This window comes from Anser cygnoides, chromosome 26, assembly GCF_040182565.1.
Source record: "Anser cygnoides isolate HZ-2024a breed goose chromosome 26, Taihu_goose_T2T_genome, whole genome shotgun sequence".
Lineage (NCBI taxonomy): Eukaryota > Metazoa > Chordata > Aves > Anseriformes > Anatidae > Anser > Anser cygnoides.
This window is the reverse complement of record NC_089898.1, coordinates 2,452,453-2,467,991: the sequence shown is the minus strand read 5'-3', so window position 1 is coordinate 2,467,991 and position 15,539 is coordinate 2,452,453. Positions and strand designations below refer to the sequence as shown.

The window sequence follows — 15,539 nt, the reverse complement described above, 5'->3', positions numbered from 1 at the left end:
GAAGTGACAAAGCACCCTAGTTGACACCAGTAACTTCTTCTGCAGCGCCCTGGGGCTCAAGCTGGTTTGTCGGTAACGAACAGGGCATGGAAACTCCAGCCCCAGTTTTCTGTTCACCCAAGCTGCCGCGCACGTGGCTCTATCAGTGGAGTTTGGCACAGGATGAAGCCAAGAGCTGAATGGTGACAGGAATACGTTCCGAGGCAGGGAGAGGTGCAGAGAAGACTGGTTACAGATCAACACGTTGCTAGTCGCTCCCATGCCATGCACAGACTCTGCGTGCAGAAAGCCCGTGCCCATTTCCCTTCCTTAAGGAATTCGTTTATTCGTGTTAGGTACCAGGCTTTCTGCTTTTTTTTTTTTTTTAAGTGCATACACATAATAAAAAAGTGACCTGCAAAAGATGACGGTTTCACTTCCACTGGGTAAAGACAACCTCTAAAAACGTCTTCAGTTGCTGTCCTTGGTGGCTTTTTGTTTTGTTTTTTGCATTAGAAACACGTACAGGGTTGTGTTTTGGAGCTTTCTGGTAACCCACAATCTTGTGGAATTGCAACATCAAGACTGAAGGCGAAGATGAGACTGTTACATGAAACCGTTCACTCAGAAAGGGGAAAAAAAAAATATGCATCCCTTCCCCACCCACCCCAGATCACTCAACGTGAGAGCTCAAAGCAGATCACCCTGATGCTGTTTCACGAACAGGGAAGATACAAAAATAGCAAACAGCTCAAACTCCAAGTAAGAGCAAGCAGAACATTTTTGATCGTAGTGACTGCAAACCTTTGTCACCAATGGCAGCATAAGGAACTCCTTCATTGAAAATCTTTTGCAGGTCTCCCTTTTAAGGCCTTAGTGTCATTAAAGAAAGAGGAATTTTTTTGTCTTGTGCTTGCAATTGCTGCCCCCTAGTGCAGCAACAAAACCTCCTACAATTTAAGTTACAGTGTCTAGTCGTCCACAACCGTGCAAAATACAGACAGGGAGGGATAGAACTACCAACAGGTGCTTAAGCTCGTTGCAGATAAGTACTGTCCTTGACGTAAATTATGTGCCAAGTGTTTTAAACAACCACACAAACAGCCAAATGTTGAGCAACTGCAATACCGCTGCAACTCAGATTCTCAACATCAGCCACAGCAAAGGAAAAAAAAAAAAAAGAGCACTGTTATGGACATCGAAGAGTTTATCTTCACTGCGTTCCCAGAAGGGAAGACTTGATGCCACGGGTGACTTGGGATAACAAGTCAAATTGAGACCAGTGCAGATGTTGGCACAGAGATGACAAACACCAGCTGGGGCCAGTTCCAGAGTGGATTGTCATGGCAGGAGATCCTGTTGCTTAGCAAAGTGATATTCACGAAGAAGAGGGGACTACCGCCCTTCTGTCCCAAAGTTTTAGTCATTAGTTAAGGAACCTTAAGACAACTTCTCAAACTGCAGCAACAGGATGCTGTTGGGTCTTTAGAGATTCAGTCCCAGAGCTGTTTTGGGTTCAGAGGAAGCAGAGGGAGTCTTTTGTGCCAAATCTATAAAGAAAATCGCAAGAGAAAGACGTCAGTTTTCATCAGTAAGAGGGACTGGATCAGTCAAGTCCACAACTAACAAACCATTTCAGAGGTTCTCAGTACTTCCAGCATTTGACTGCATTCCCTTGGAAACCCAGGATTATATTTCGCAGAGGATGCTGAGCTGCCTTCTGCTCTGAAATCTGAGAGTATCAGCTGCCCAAAGAGGAAGAAAACTGTATGGACAGTCCTGTGTAATTGCTGACTAACAGATTGCTGAAAGGAAACTGAAAGTTTGGTTACCCCCACCCTTCCCTGCCCCGTTAAAGACAGGAGTAGGGAAAACTCCATATATGCGTTAAGTCCATGAATTCTGGTCACTCACTTAGTGAATAAAGACTAGTTTAGAGCTTAGTGTAAGCAAACATCATACCTACAACACAAGACGCAGTAAGCATTCCAGATACAGAAGAGCAGCAATGAGAAGAAAACCCCTAACACTGCACAAGCTTAGCTAAACAAAGTCCAAGGACTAGATTCCTGATAGGGCCTTCAACTTTCCCTGTGACTCACAGCAGAATGTCCAGGTGCAATTTCTAGCAACGACGGCAGCTCTTTCAAGACTGAACCTGGAAGTCAAAGGCAATGTCACTGAGCTCCTGGCAGGGAAACCAGGAGAGCTTGCTTCCAATTGCATAACTGAAAGTGGGAAAGATTCTGGCTCAGACTTCAGTTCTGCTTTCATTTTGCAAGGCTGTCATCGATCCTACTAACAGCTAGCTAACATAGCCTGCTGACATCCATACCTCCGTCAGAGAGAGAGAGCTTTTCCAATTCAGCTTCGAGCTCAGCATCCGAAATGGCCGGATTCAGCACCTTCTGTGGAACAGGAGGCAGGTCTACAGGCTCCCTAGTCGAGTCCTGGAGGAGACTGTCCAGCTCCTTCTCAAGTTCCTCGGTATCCATCTCTGCCGAGTAAAGAAAATGGTCAGTTGCTAGCAAAAGTACGTACCATCTTCACAGACAGACTGAAGTCCAAGTTTAACAGAGTTGTTACTGCCCACCCCCCCTTCATTACTCATAGTAATAATAAGGAACTCCCCGGACTTCTTCCAAAGGTAAAAATTCAGTCTTTATCTCAGAGAAAAGCTATTCCTCTAGAAGCCTTTGTGCTGAGGCCTCTAAGGGTAAGAAAACATTTCAGCAGAGACAAACAAGCTGCAGCACCACAAAGGCCAGAAGAAAAAGAACACCACTCAGAAAAAAAAAAAAAGAAAAAACAAAGCAGCAGCCACTCTAAAAATAATTTTATATCAACGCTACACAGATCTGAACTGAAATCCTCCCAGTACTTAAAGGCTGCAGGGATTTGGAGGTGCACAAATGCTGATTCTCCCACAACCCACTGTCAGGGACTGTAACTCCTTATCAGTCATCATTCCTTTTGAAGACACTGGTAGCAACATCCTTGGTATTTTAGTAACAGCCTGTCCTTCCAGGAAGGAGGACTAGTCCTACCCAGGGAGGGAGCAGAGAAGGGACGGCAGCATATAGTAAGTAGCAAGACCACGAGCAGAGAATGAAAGCCCTCAAACATACCTAGACCATTGATTCCTGCTCCAGCCAGAGTCTGGGCTACTTCATCTTGAGTATCACAAAGCTGAGGGGAAGAAACAACACAGTTTGATATAGAATACAAGCTCATCTTCTGTCTTACCGTAGCCAAAAGCAGCAATAGCAACCAACAAATAAATCAGAAGTTAAAGGCAGCAGGCACTACATGACCAGTTGTAAAAGCAGTAACATGGAAGATGATTTAGTAAGTGCTACAAGACCAAGTGACATGCCTGAGGAAACAAACCTGAAACAGAAAAAAAGTCCTCCTAATTCTAGCTTGTTCACATAAGCAACATGCTTACACTGAGGCTTATGCTAGCAAAGGAAGGAAGCTATAGATCAACGTCTCAGCTATGGAATGTTTAAGTACACGGAAATGAAGCTGCTAAAGAAGTAACCCTTTTCTGTCTTCTACATCAGCTTACGCAGACAGATTGCTCTCTTCATTTCCATTAATTCAGAAAATTTCCATTTTCCTTACTGAATTGCAGAAGATTACAGGTTAGGCAGTTTAAGACCCTGTTTTATGCACGTAGGTACATTCTAGCTTCCAAAAGCTGGACTTGTATTTCTTCTTACTACATCACACTAAACATCTTCTAGGAAAGCTGTGTGCTTGCACAACGTTGGTTACCAAAGAGCACATAAAGTGCGCAAGTTTAACCTAAGTCGTGACTATCAGCCAGCAGTAAATGCAATTATGTAAAACCAGACACAGCTGGTTATTTGAATACTTCTGCTCGCTGAACTAAAAAAGATCGACTCTGTCTGCTCTGATGACATACAAAACAGAAAACAAGCAGCACCAGATGCCTCAGCATTAATATCTGGACAAATCTGCTGTGTACATCTATGCACTGCTTGCTTATTTCTGTGCGCTCTTATTTCAGTACCTCTTGTATTTGATCCACCAGGTTCTCCGCCTTCTCCACAGTAACATCCTTCATAGACAGTTTCAGAGCTCCCACACCAGCCTGATAGGCATTAAATACCTTGAAGGGAGAAAAAGTAGCATACATTAACTAAAATTAACAGGCAGCGTAAACTCCTCGCAAGACCCACTATCCAAGCAGGACTCTCAGAGAAACCACCAGCACGCGCAGAAAGCAGAGCCACAGGCAGGTTTATTCCAAGCAACACCCAAATATCAGACTTGCTGTTTCCCGGAGCAGAGAACAGAACCTCACCAGCCCTCAGACACGAGCTCTGAAGAGCAGGTGAAGAACAAATGAGAAGCACAAGGCTAAGGTGAGAGGCACAAGACAATATTAACACTACCATCTGGTCAGTCTGGGAAGCGTATATGCGATCCAAGATGCCTTGCACTGCATCCAGCTTGGAATGAAGCTCTTCAATGCGCCTCTCTGTCCTCCGTTTTGACTTCAGACATCTCAGCGCCTGGAGACATTAGATACACAGACCTGGGTCACAAACCAGGCAGCAGCCAAAGGCAGCATACAAGAACAATCCCCACACAACAAGGCACATGCACAACAGCTGGTTTTAAGAGCTAGATGTTCCCACTTCTCTTCACCACACCTCTCTGGTCAAACATATCCGTACCTTCACCTTAAGGAGACCCTTGCCCTCAGAAAATAAACACACCTAAGATTAACTAGACAATACCTGACCTGGTCATTACCTGTAGTTACGGACCAGCTCTAAGACACTTAACTTGTAGTTCCTCCTGAGTAGAACAGTACTTACCAATTGCTTTTTGCCAGCTCTACAAGCACTCCGGGCATCTTCTTTACACCTGTACAGATGCAACGAGGAAAGGAAGATTATTCCTTTGCAAGCAGTAGTGTTTTTTACAAACCGGCAGCCACCCTCACTACCTTGCTCTGATGACCGAGTACCACTGCCTTTCACATACGGCCACCCTCAAACCACTTTTGCTTTTCTCAAGTAGCCCTTGAAGGCACGCCAGATCTTTGCAAAGCTTGCAACACCCACTCACTACATGTTGTTTTCCTGGCGTCAGGGAACAAAGACGAGGAAACCTGCCCCAGGGCATTACTGAAAATACCGCGTTTACTAAGTGGGAAAGAATGACTTGCACTTGGAGACGGCAGCTTCATCCTTAACTACGTCACAGGAGCACAAAGTTTTGTATCATACGGAAGTTCTCCCCGCCACCCGTCCCCAAATTACTTTTCTGCTTCCTGGGAAAGGGACTCCACCTTCTGTGACAGCAGCTGTTCGCTCTGCATCAACTGATACACTCCAATGTCCACGTCATTCATCGGGGACACTTTGGCATGAAGACCTCGGGCAAACTTCACGATCTAAAGAAAAAAACAAAACATGCTCAAGTTGCTTTGTCTCCAGAATTCGTGCCTGCACTAGAAATATTTTCATCCTGATAGAAAGAAAAGATGCTTTTACATCTGGTTTTGTTCAAGCCTTGCAACAGAGTTAAGGAGACACGCCAGTTATCATTTAATTCAATATTAAACCAGGCAGGATCAAGCGATGTCAGCATGGAAACAGAAGGCCTCAGTGGAACACCCTGAGGATTTAAAGCTGTCCTAGTGCTTTGAACAGCGTACGGCAACATCACACTTGTAAATACTTCAGTACTAAACCATGCGGCGCAGAACGGTACAGGCAAACATGCCACCTTAGAGACAGGAAAGCCTGTGTCTGTGTAGTTACTGACAGACGGGAAAACCCTTGCACAAAGGGAACCCTTGCACCACCGATTCCAGTGCTGTGGAACAATTTCAGTTGGGTAGCTGGGAAAAGTCAACCCGAGAGTAGAAAACTACAATATCTGCCAAGTTGTTAGCTCTCAGATTACATGGACAATATTACAAAGGTTTGATGGCGGAAAGCAAGAACCCATCGCACATTTATGATGTTGGAGCACATAGAATTGACTTCCCCAAGCAAAGAATGCCCACGTTTAGCCAATGAAGTATTCCTTCCAGCCGGATGAAATGCAAGACAGGGATTATACCACCCAAAAGCAGTCACCTTTACCCTGTACCTTCTCTCCATTCTGTTCCAGGATTGTGACCCTCTTTTCCTTTTGCAGCTGGAGCAGCAACAAGTAGAACGTCCTTTCATCCGGACAAACGCTGGCACAGAGGGAACGCAGCTCTGAGAGGGCAACAACAGGGTGAGAAGAAAGCGCAGAGTTCTGGTACAGGCGATAGACTTCCTCTGCCTTCTCCTGAAAGGAAACAACAGGACTATCTGTGAGCCTACGCAGGACTTTTCCTTTTCTCATGGCGACTGCCAAGTCCACACCTGCTTCCGCCCACACACTGAAGCTGAAAAGTTAGACGCATCGCATTTGGGGCCAGACGGACTTTCAGGAGGAGTTGTAAGGAATATTCAAAAGCACTTACAATACTCTAAAAACATCACACTTAGTGAAACACAAAGTAAGAGTTTTCCACCACAACCAAAGCTACATCGTACAAGTCGTCTGGGCGAGCACTACAGAACAACCTAACAACCAGGCAGGAAGCAAGTCTGCCTCCTCACTTCTTGAAACTCCCCTCTCACTTCTTGAAACTCCCCTCCCACCCAGTTTAAACCCCAAACTAACTTCTTTAATCCACACTGCAACCGTACTCAGCGCCATTTTGCATCATTTGCGGAGGAAAGAGGAAAGCTTTCCCCATTCCAAGCGCGAGTTACAGTTCACAGAAGACTACAGAAACGACTCTTCCCATCAATTCGCAAACTCCACGTCGAGGCCTGTGATTTTCCAGACACCTTTTTAAGTTCTTCTCCCCTCCCATGCGCGCGCCCTCTGAAAAGACCGTGGAGTCCCCACTGCAGAGGGCAGGCGCTGTATGCTGCCAGAGTAGCTGCAAATAAAGGAACACATCTAAGGAGTTCTCACATTTCTTCCAGTCTCTAAAGAGGCCACTTGCATGCAACAGCAGCAAGTCCCGGTGCTAATTTTAACAGGCACCAAGAAGCGCCGAGAAAGGGTCCCAAGGTCTCGACCTGTCAGCACAGCACCGCCCCATTTAGACAGCAACAATGAGCTGCGTGAGCTCACAGCGCAACCCACGGGTCTGCCGCCGACAACGTACCGAAGAAAAGGGTGTTCAAGGGAACGTAACAGCAGCTCTAATCACGTCTGAAAAGGGGAATGGAAAGGAAACGCTCCGAAGCAAAAGCAGCCTTTAACACCGCGCACGTGGGTTCAGCAGAGACGCGACACATCGGACTGACAGCCAGTGCCTTCCATGTCACCCTTCTCTCCCCGCAACAGAGGGCACTCGGCCTGCGAGTTTCTCTCACGCGCTACACTTGCGCTAACTCCAACCTGAGACGTGCAGCGGTCTCACAGCGCGCTGCTTGGCTTCCTAGACTGCGCAGCAAGCCTGCACTCTCATCGCTTGGAAGCCAGCACGAAGCCTCCACATTCATTTCAACAAACTTCTGTAGATAGGAACTATTTCTTATCCACACGTTATCACAGCCGTCTCTCTACGTTTGTACTCCTTAGGTGTATAAAAGCCTGACGGTAGCCTTCTATTCAATCCTGATCCTTCTTTGCTAGCACATAAAGTTCCTCATGGATTTTTCTAGAGATGCATAACCTCGAGGAAACTCTCAGCAACGCTCACCTGAAGTAGCTCCACGTAAATCAGAACCTCCTCTTCCTCGGGTACCTTACTGTCGCCCAGCACACTCGAGAGAGTCCACTTCAGGGGCTTCAGGATGAAGACTCCCACGCCCCAGGAGATCCAGCTGCTGTCCACGCTGGCCATGAAGTCTGACTCCCTCTGCATCTTGCCGCGCCTAGAGAAAAGACAGAGGCAGAACTGAGTACGGTCAGCCTTAATCCCTTCTGCTGGCAGCAAGGAAAAGTGTCAGCATGGAGAACTACTAATCAAAACATCGCTCTACGTGCTGTGCTTCCACAGTTCTAGCAGAGTTTTCTAACAGCTTCTAGCTAAAATGTGACACATTGCTGATGCGTACAAAACGCACAAAGGTTCCCTCTCCTCCCAGGCTTTCTCTGGGCACAAGAAAATTTCTTCCAGTTTCACAAGCTTCTCTGTTTTCTTACTTGCAACTGATGAAGCGTGGAAGGCCACTTGCAAGTTTCAAGACTACTTCATCTGTGCACTAAATCACAAACAAAGAAGTGAAACCTCTAGACGTGACAGCAGTTACGGCACACACGTGCAGATTCAGCTAACCCCCGCTGGTTTGGAACATTTTCAGGCCATCAGTCCCAGGCTACGGTTTCACAAGACAAAACACCTCACTGCAAGCACCAGCCTACAACCATTCCTGCACGCCTGTAGGACAGCACATGCCGTTTGCTGCCGGCTCTCCACAAGCACTGTTTCAGGGAACGTAACCCAACTTAACGCAGAGCTCCTTCCTGCACCCGCGTCTTCCCAGCACAGCATCTCCCTCGGAGCTCCTGCTCTCCCCTACCTCCTGCGAGCCCCAAGGCGCGTCCCTCGTGGGGCACAGCCTCGAGCCTGTGACCCCTGACCCTGCTTTACGTCGCTCAGAGCTCCCTCCTCCCCCCTACACAACACAACCCCCGTTCCCTCGCAGCCTCTCTGCGCTCCCCTCTGCTTTGCAAAGCTGTGGCATGGCACAAAGCTTCCTCGTGCTCACCCCCAGTGCTCAGCACTTGCGGGCATGAGCAGCCCCAAGCCTCGCTTCACATCTCCCTGTGCCCCAGCATTTACCTGGCATCTTGCTGCACTCTCCCTGCTGTGGGTACAGCGGGCAGCTTTCAAGCTCCTCTCCTTCCAACACCAACCTCCTGAAGCAGCCCCGGCCCCCCCATACATCCCCAATACCCCTTTTTCTACGCACCCCACTACAGGCTCCCCACCACAGTGCTAAGCACTCCTCCAGGTGTGAGACCCCCTTTCTGTGCACCCCCATCACGCAGGGCTCCCCTCAAAACTATGCACAGAGACCCCCCCAGACTGCCCTTTAGCCCCTCACTATTCCCTTGAACCCCATAACAGGGACAGGCAGGCTGCCCTACAGCCCCCCGCTGCTCCCTTGTGCCCCATAACAGTGGGGCAGGCTGTCCTACAGCCCCCCAATATTCCCTTAAGCCCCATAACGGGGGAAGCAGGCTGTCCTACAGCCCCACCACTATACCCTTAAGCCCCATAACGGGGGGGCAGGTTGCCCTGCAGCCCCTCACTTTTCCTTTGAGCCCTAAAATTGGGGGGCAGGCTGCCCTACAGCCCCCCACTACTCCCTAGCACCCCATAAAGGGGGGACAGGCTGCCCTACAGCCCCCCACTTATCCCCTAAACCCCATAACAGCTGCGTGCATATCCCAGATCCCCCCCACCCCCTCACAACCCACCTACGCCCCCTCCCCACGCTCCCTGCCCTCCCAACCCCCATCTCCCCCCGCCCCGGACCCCTCTGACCCCACGCCACCCCCGCCGGTACCTGAGCAGCTCCCTCAGCACCGTGCCGAGGCCCAGCGGGACGCTGCCTCGCCTCTCGAAGCCGTGCTGCAGCTCCCTCAGGCAGGTGCGCACCGCACCGCGGCGGCGGCCGCGGGCCAGCACCAGCCCGACCCAGAAGGCCATCTTGCTGTCCCACTCAGTGCTGTTCACCTCGCGGCTCTGCTTGAAGGCCGAGAAGAGGAAAGCCATGCGCTCGTCGTCCGTCTCCCACTCCGGGGGCAGGTCCCCGGCCGGGGCCGGCCCAGGGGGCGCCCTCCCCGGGCTGCACATCTACGCGAGCCCCCGGCTCCGCCGCGGCCTCCGCCCGGCCGGGACCCGCCTGGTTGCTAAGGAAACGCCGGGCGCATGCGCGCTGCCGCTCCGCCCCCCTCCCCTCGCCGCACGACTACAGTCGTACGGGCGTGCGCGTGCGCGGTGCCGCCTGGTGCCCCCTCCCTCTCACAGGGGCATGGCGGCCATGTTGGGGGGGGGGATAGAAGAGGGGGGGTGAGGGAGCGTAGAATCCTAGAATGGGAATCGTGGAATTGTTAAGGTTGGAAAGCGCCAAGATTATCTGGTCCAACCGTCACCCTGCTACCACTGTCACACACTAAACCATGTTCCTAAAGCACCACATACGTTTCCGTGAACGCCCCCAGGGATGGTGACCACCGCCTCCCAGGGCATCCTGTTCCAATGTCTGACCGCTTTTCTGGGGATTCGCCTCAGCTCCTCCAAATGGCACCTTTTGGGGGGCTATTACCCACTAAACCATGTCCCTAAGCACCACGTCCAACCTTTCCTTGAACACCCCCAGGGACGGTGATGCCACCACTTCACTGTGCATCCCGTTCAATGTCTGACCACTTTTTGGGGGATTCATCTCAGCTCCTCCAAATGGCACCTTTGGGGGACTATCGCCCATTAAACCATGTCTCTAAGCACCATGTCCAACCTTTCCTTGAACATCCCCAGAGACGGTGACACCACCACCTCCCTGCACAACCCATTCCAATGCCTAACTGCTTTTGGGGGGATTCACCTCAGCTCCTCCAAATGGCACCTTTGGGGGGCTATTACCCACTAAACCATGTCCCTAAGCACCACATCCAGCCTTTCCTCGAACACCCCCAGGGACGGTGATGCCACCACTTCACTGTGCATCCCGTTCAATGTCTGACCTCTTTTTGGGGGATTCATCTCAGCTCCTCCAAATGGCACCTTTGGGGGACTATCGCCCGTTAAACCATGTCCCTAAGCACCACGTCCAACCTTTCCTTGAACATCCCCAGAGACAGTGACACCACCACCTCCCTGCACAACCCATTCCCATGCCTAAGTGCTTTTGGGGGGATTCACCTCAGCTCCTCCAAATGGCACCTTTGGGGGGCTATCACCCACTAAACCATGTCCCTAAGCACCACGTCCAACCTTTCCTGGAACACCCCCAGGGACAGTGATGCCACCACTTCACTGTGCATCCCATTCAATGTCTGACTGCTTTTCGGGGGATTCACCTCAGCTCCTCCAAATGGCACCTTTGGGGGGCTATCACCCACTAAAGCATGTCCCTACGCACCATGTTCAACCTTTCCTTGAACACCCCCAGAAACAATTACACCACCACCTCCCTATCCAACCCGTTCCAATGCCTGACCACTCTTCGGGGGATTCGCCTCAGCTCCTCCAAATGGCACCCTTGGGGGACTTGGTGTTGTTTTGGGGCTCGCCAGCGTGTCCCAAGCCCTCAGTAACAGCCATGAAGGGTTGTGCTGAGAAAGCTGAGGGTTTGGTGCGTGGTGGCTGACCCAGCACCTCACAGCATCACCCCTAAACCAAGCTGGAACCCGCAGGGCGCTGCGTTGTTGTAGGCAGCCAGTTGTGTGGTCACTGCTTGAAAATTGTGCTGTACGCGTGTAAACCCCCAAAACCGTGCCGGGCTGTGTCAGTGACGCAGCACGCCGCTGCGGTGAGCACAGCCGCCCCAGCACCTGGCCCCTCCGAACGTACAGCTGGTGGTTGGTGGTGGTGCCTGTGAGGTTTAAATGTACAAACAGCACACACAAAGTGCTCCGAGCACAGCCCTGGCGGATGCTTGTAGCACACCACAGCTACCCCAGCCTGACCTTGCTGGGGCTGGTGAGAGGTTTGGTGGCAGCGCCGCTTTGCAGGGACTCGGGTTGCACCTAGCATCAACAGAAGTTAGCTTTCCTGTCCTTTCACATATTATTTTTTTCCTCCCTCCTGCTTCTCATGTATGATTTCCATTTTTCCTGGTTGCCCAAGAGCAATAGCCTTGTAGCATGCAAATATCAGGATTCAGGAGAAGGGAGGCATGGCTCTCAGGGATTTCTTCATGCAAAGTCTGACGTTTTCAGAGCAAAGCTCCATGTTACTAAAAGAAGGGGAGGCAAGCGCTGTTGCTTAAGCAGCGCTGCCAAGTTCTGGGTATTTCTATATCTTCAAATTCACCATATGTGCTATTTCTTGCCCACAGAAGAAGGCGACAGCTCCGTTTTTTGGCAGAAGGCTGCTGCTCCCCTTCCTGTGCTGAGCCCAGGTTTCTCAGGCTACAGAGGTTGCTGCTGTTATGGTGCGTCACATCAGGGACCTGGAGCTCCCTCCTGGTGTCCAGGGGCTGCAGAGGACCGGAGCAAGTGGGCTTTGGTGCCTGCAGAGCAGGGGAAAAACCAAGCAGTGTCTGGGAGCTCAGCACTAGGGTGCCCTGTCCCTTGTGGGTGCTGAGTAGCTGAGGGCATAACCAGCCATTTCACGATGGAGACAAAACCAAAACCACCTCCAGCGTGTGCACTTTACAGACCTTCCAGGTGTGTTTGGTGTCCTTGAGAGGCACAGAGGGAAGGATTGTTTTGGTTTGTGTGCATGTAAATCCTTCCTCACCAGCTCTGAGTCAGCGGTGGCATGTATGCCTGCAGTCCTCAGCTTAACCCTGTAGCCACTGGGCTGCAGGAGTCACCCCGTGCCCCCAGGGATTATCCAGAAATCAGAGAGAAGTCAGTGCAGGGCTACGCTCTGCCCTCAGAGGTGCAGGATATGACGCTTGCTTTTCCTCATGTCGCTGCTGGGAGGCCTCTGGAGCTGTGCAGAAGTCGGCCAGGCTCACAACCTCTCCTGGTTTTATTTTTGCTGAGGTTGTTCCAAATTCATTAATGCAGCTCTCATTAACGCTGCCTCACAGTGCCCTGGTGAGCAAAGGGCGCTGATGTCGGTAAATAAAAGCCAGCGACGGCCTTTTTGGAGGGTTCTGTTGGCTTTTTCCCCCTGGCCAGACCTAGATGCTATGCTGCAGGGGCAGCAGCAGGTCCCAGAGCAGCCTTTAAACACACCCTGATCCATGTTTTAAATCAGGAGATGACTCAGCAGAGGCAAGAGCCTATTTTTATCTTCTTTCAAGCTTTCTGTGTCAAGCTGAAATTTCACGTTAATCCTTTCAGTGCTGGCCACAAAATAGCATTGCCTTGTAAGTGCGAAGCCATTCATACCCAAGCACCTGCGATCTCTGCGAACCTTGCTGCCAAAACCCAGCCCGGCTGTTCCCTGTGAAGGAGGGCACATTTTGGCCACGAGCAAACACCGTGTCCAGGAAGCTATACCACGGGATGTGACCATGAGTCCTCTTCACAGGAACCGCACGGGGCTGTGTTTAAACACCTGGGAAAATCGGCCTTGAACCCGTGGTGCCAGCGACTGTTAGACTGGGGCATCATCACATGTTTGGCTGTAAAAAGAGCCAAGTGATGGTCCTAATCCTGCGGGATCCTGCCAGAAACTCCCTCCTGACCTGCAAATTCATCTGTGAGAAAAACTGATACAAACCAGAAATTATACATATATAATATATATATATATTTACTGGAGAATATTTATATATTTACTGCAACGCTGCAACCACTCAGTCCCTGGCCCCCACCCTGCTGGGGCTTTCCCTCACCCCGAAGCTCCTTTTAAGTCCCGTTTCAAGGAGAGGAAAGGGAGGAGAGATGGGGAGGGCAGGGAAGGGGTAGATCTGAGTTCAGACCACATAAAATCTCCCTTTGCTTTCAGCCAAAGCTCGGCCGGGAAGGCAAAGTGTTTAACCCTTTCCCCTGCCCCACAGCTGCATGCTCAGAGGCAGGGAAAGGCGACAGGAGAGAGGATGGTGAAATCGCCCTGCTCATCCTGAGCATCTCCAAAACCCAAAAGATAAAGCAGGCAAAGGGAGTGGAAGCTGCTGCCACAGAGGGGAAATGAGGCACCGGGGGTCTCGGTGGCTTGTCCAGGGCTTGAAATGTAAAACTTAATGCTGATGAATATAAAAAAAATCTAATAAAAGAAATATAATATATAAAAGAAATAAAAATGAAATTATAATAAATGATGAATATATTTTAAAAAAAAAAGAATACATATACGCATACACCCCAGCAGCTCCCCGGGGTTTGCCGTGGATCACAGTTAAAGATGTTTTAAAGATAGACGAGGAGCAAACAGATCCTGCATTAGCCAGCACACGAATATTTCAAGGGTCTGAACCGTCAAGCAGCCAGCTCGTGTGAGGTTAACCACTAACCGTGGCCAGTAAGACCAGGCTTCCCCAGACGTCCGTTTATTACACGGCATCCTCTGCGGGCAATTAATTCCTGCTTCGGTCTCGTGCCTCCCCCGCTCCCTGGAGGCGAGCCGCGGTCCTTCCCCAAATTCTTGCACTCATTTTGTTTTCCACTTGCAACAGAGCTGAGGAAGAGTATGTGTGTGTGTGTGTGGGGAGGGGGAAATTTGGTAACCCAGAACCCTGCGGGGTGCCCCCATCTCGATGCACTTAATTTACACCAGTTGTGGGGTGGCCTCCCTGGCTTCTGGAGGGGTTTGGACGGAGCCGATCAGGCTGGTGGTGATAAGGAGTGGGTGCTTGCCAGGAGGCCTGGCCCTGGGTGATAAATGCACACCCTTTTTGCCCCTGCCTTACAAATCAGCCTTAAATAGAAAAAGTCCGTGCGCCTGCTCCGTGCGCGGCGGTGGAAATTCTTGCTGTGCGGGTGGGTGACGTGTGTGCCGCGGCATCCCGGCTCCGAGAGTGTACAAACCCGCACGCCAAGCATAAAGCCGCCTTTGTTCAGAGCCGTGCAAACATTATTTTACAAAGAGGGAGGCTGAGACGGACGGACATGTGGCTGTGGCTTCCTGACAAGTGGTGGAGGGGGAGGCGTCGGGGTCTCGGTGCTGGGGGCTGCCCCCGCTGCGGGATGGGTCTGGGAGCAAGGGGAAAGTGATGGAGCAAGAGGGGAATTGGCAGCAGCACCTGATTGTGCTCTGAGTCTACACGAGGCAGTCCCATAAACATCATCAGGACGGACTTTTGGTCCTTTCCCATCCCACTGAACATGCAAATATTGCAAGATTGTGAACCAGCATTTATTCTGACCTAACAGAAAAAAAAATGCTGTCTGCTAAGGCCCCGAGCGACTTAAACTGATGTCAGTGGTATCCAGGGCAAAGAACATATGATTTTGGTTAAACAAAAGGCCCTGCATACTTTTGGGGCTTGTAATGCAAGTACCCACCCAGGAAACAACCAGGAATTCATTTCCTTTAAATCACACTTCAGCTTAATTACTCTCGGCACGGACAGGTCCCGACTTCTGCTGGAGCAAAGCAGATTTCCATTGCGTAGCGCGGCTGCTCGCTGTGCCGTGAGGGTAACTGCCAAAGGGGGATGCTTCCCGAATACCCACATCCTGAGCGGGTTGCCTCCAGCCCTACTGATCCATCCGGACCTGCAGAGCATCGCTGCCTTCCTCCAGGTCCCATCCGATGCCCCGCTCTCACCCGCTTTTCCCAGTTCCCCGAGCTGCTTCCCCGCCAAGCAGCCTTGTTCCCGCCCTGCCATCTTCTTCCAAGCTCTCACCTGCACTTGTTGTGCCTTGGGCAATGCTTAAAAAAGGATCGGCCGCTCAAGAGTTACTCATCCACAGCCTGGGTGAGTCATTTCCTAGGGAGAGAGCCT

At 50.7% G+C, this 15,539-nt stretch overlaps 1 protein-coding gene across 1 annotated transcript; it reads right to left on the bottom strand.

Annotated features, from left to right (window-relative positions):
* Positions 1-471: 471 nt before the first annotated feature.
* Positions 472-9,898, bottom strand: CHMP7 (charged multivesicular body protein 7). The gene is made up of 10 exons (XM_048045779.2): positions 9,537-9,898; positions 7,721-7,895; positions 6,118-6,303; positions 5,280-5,413; positions 4,833-4,881; positions 4,404-4,523; positions 4,019-4,117; positions 3,108-3,168; positions 2,315-2,476; positions 472-1,529 (listed from the first exon to the last, which is right to left on the bottom strand). Exons 1-10 carry the CDS (start codon positions 9,824-9,826, stop codon positions 1,465-1,467), a joined length of 1,341 nt encoding a protein of 446 aa, XP_047901736.1. The 5' UTR covers positions 9,827-9,898; the 3' UTR covers positions 472-1,464.
* Between the last annotated feature and the right edge of the window lie 5,641 nt (positions 9,899-15,539).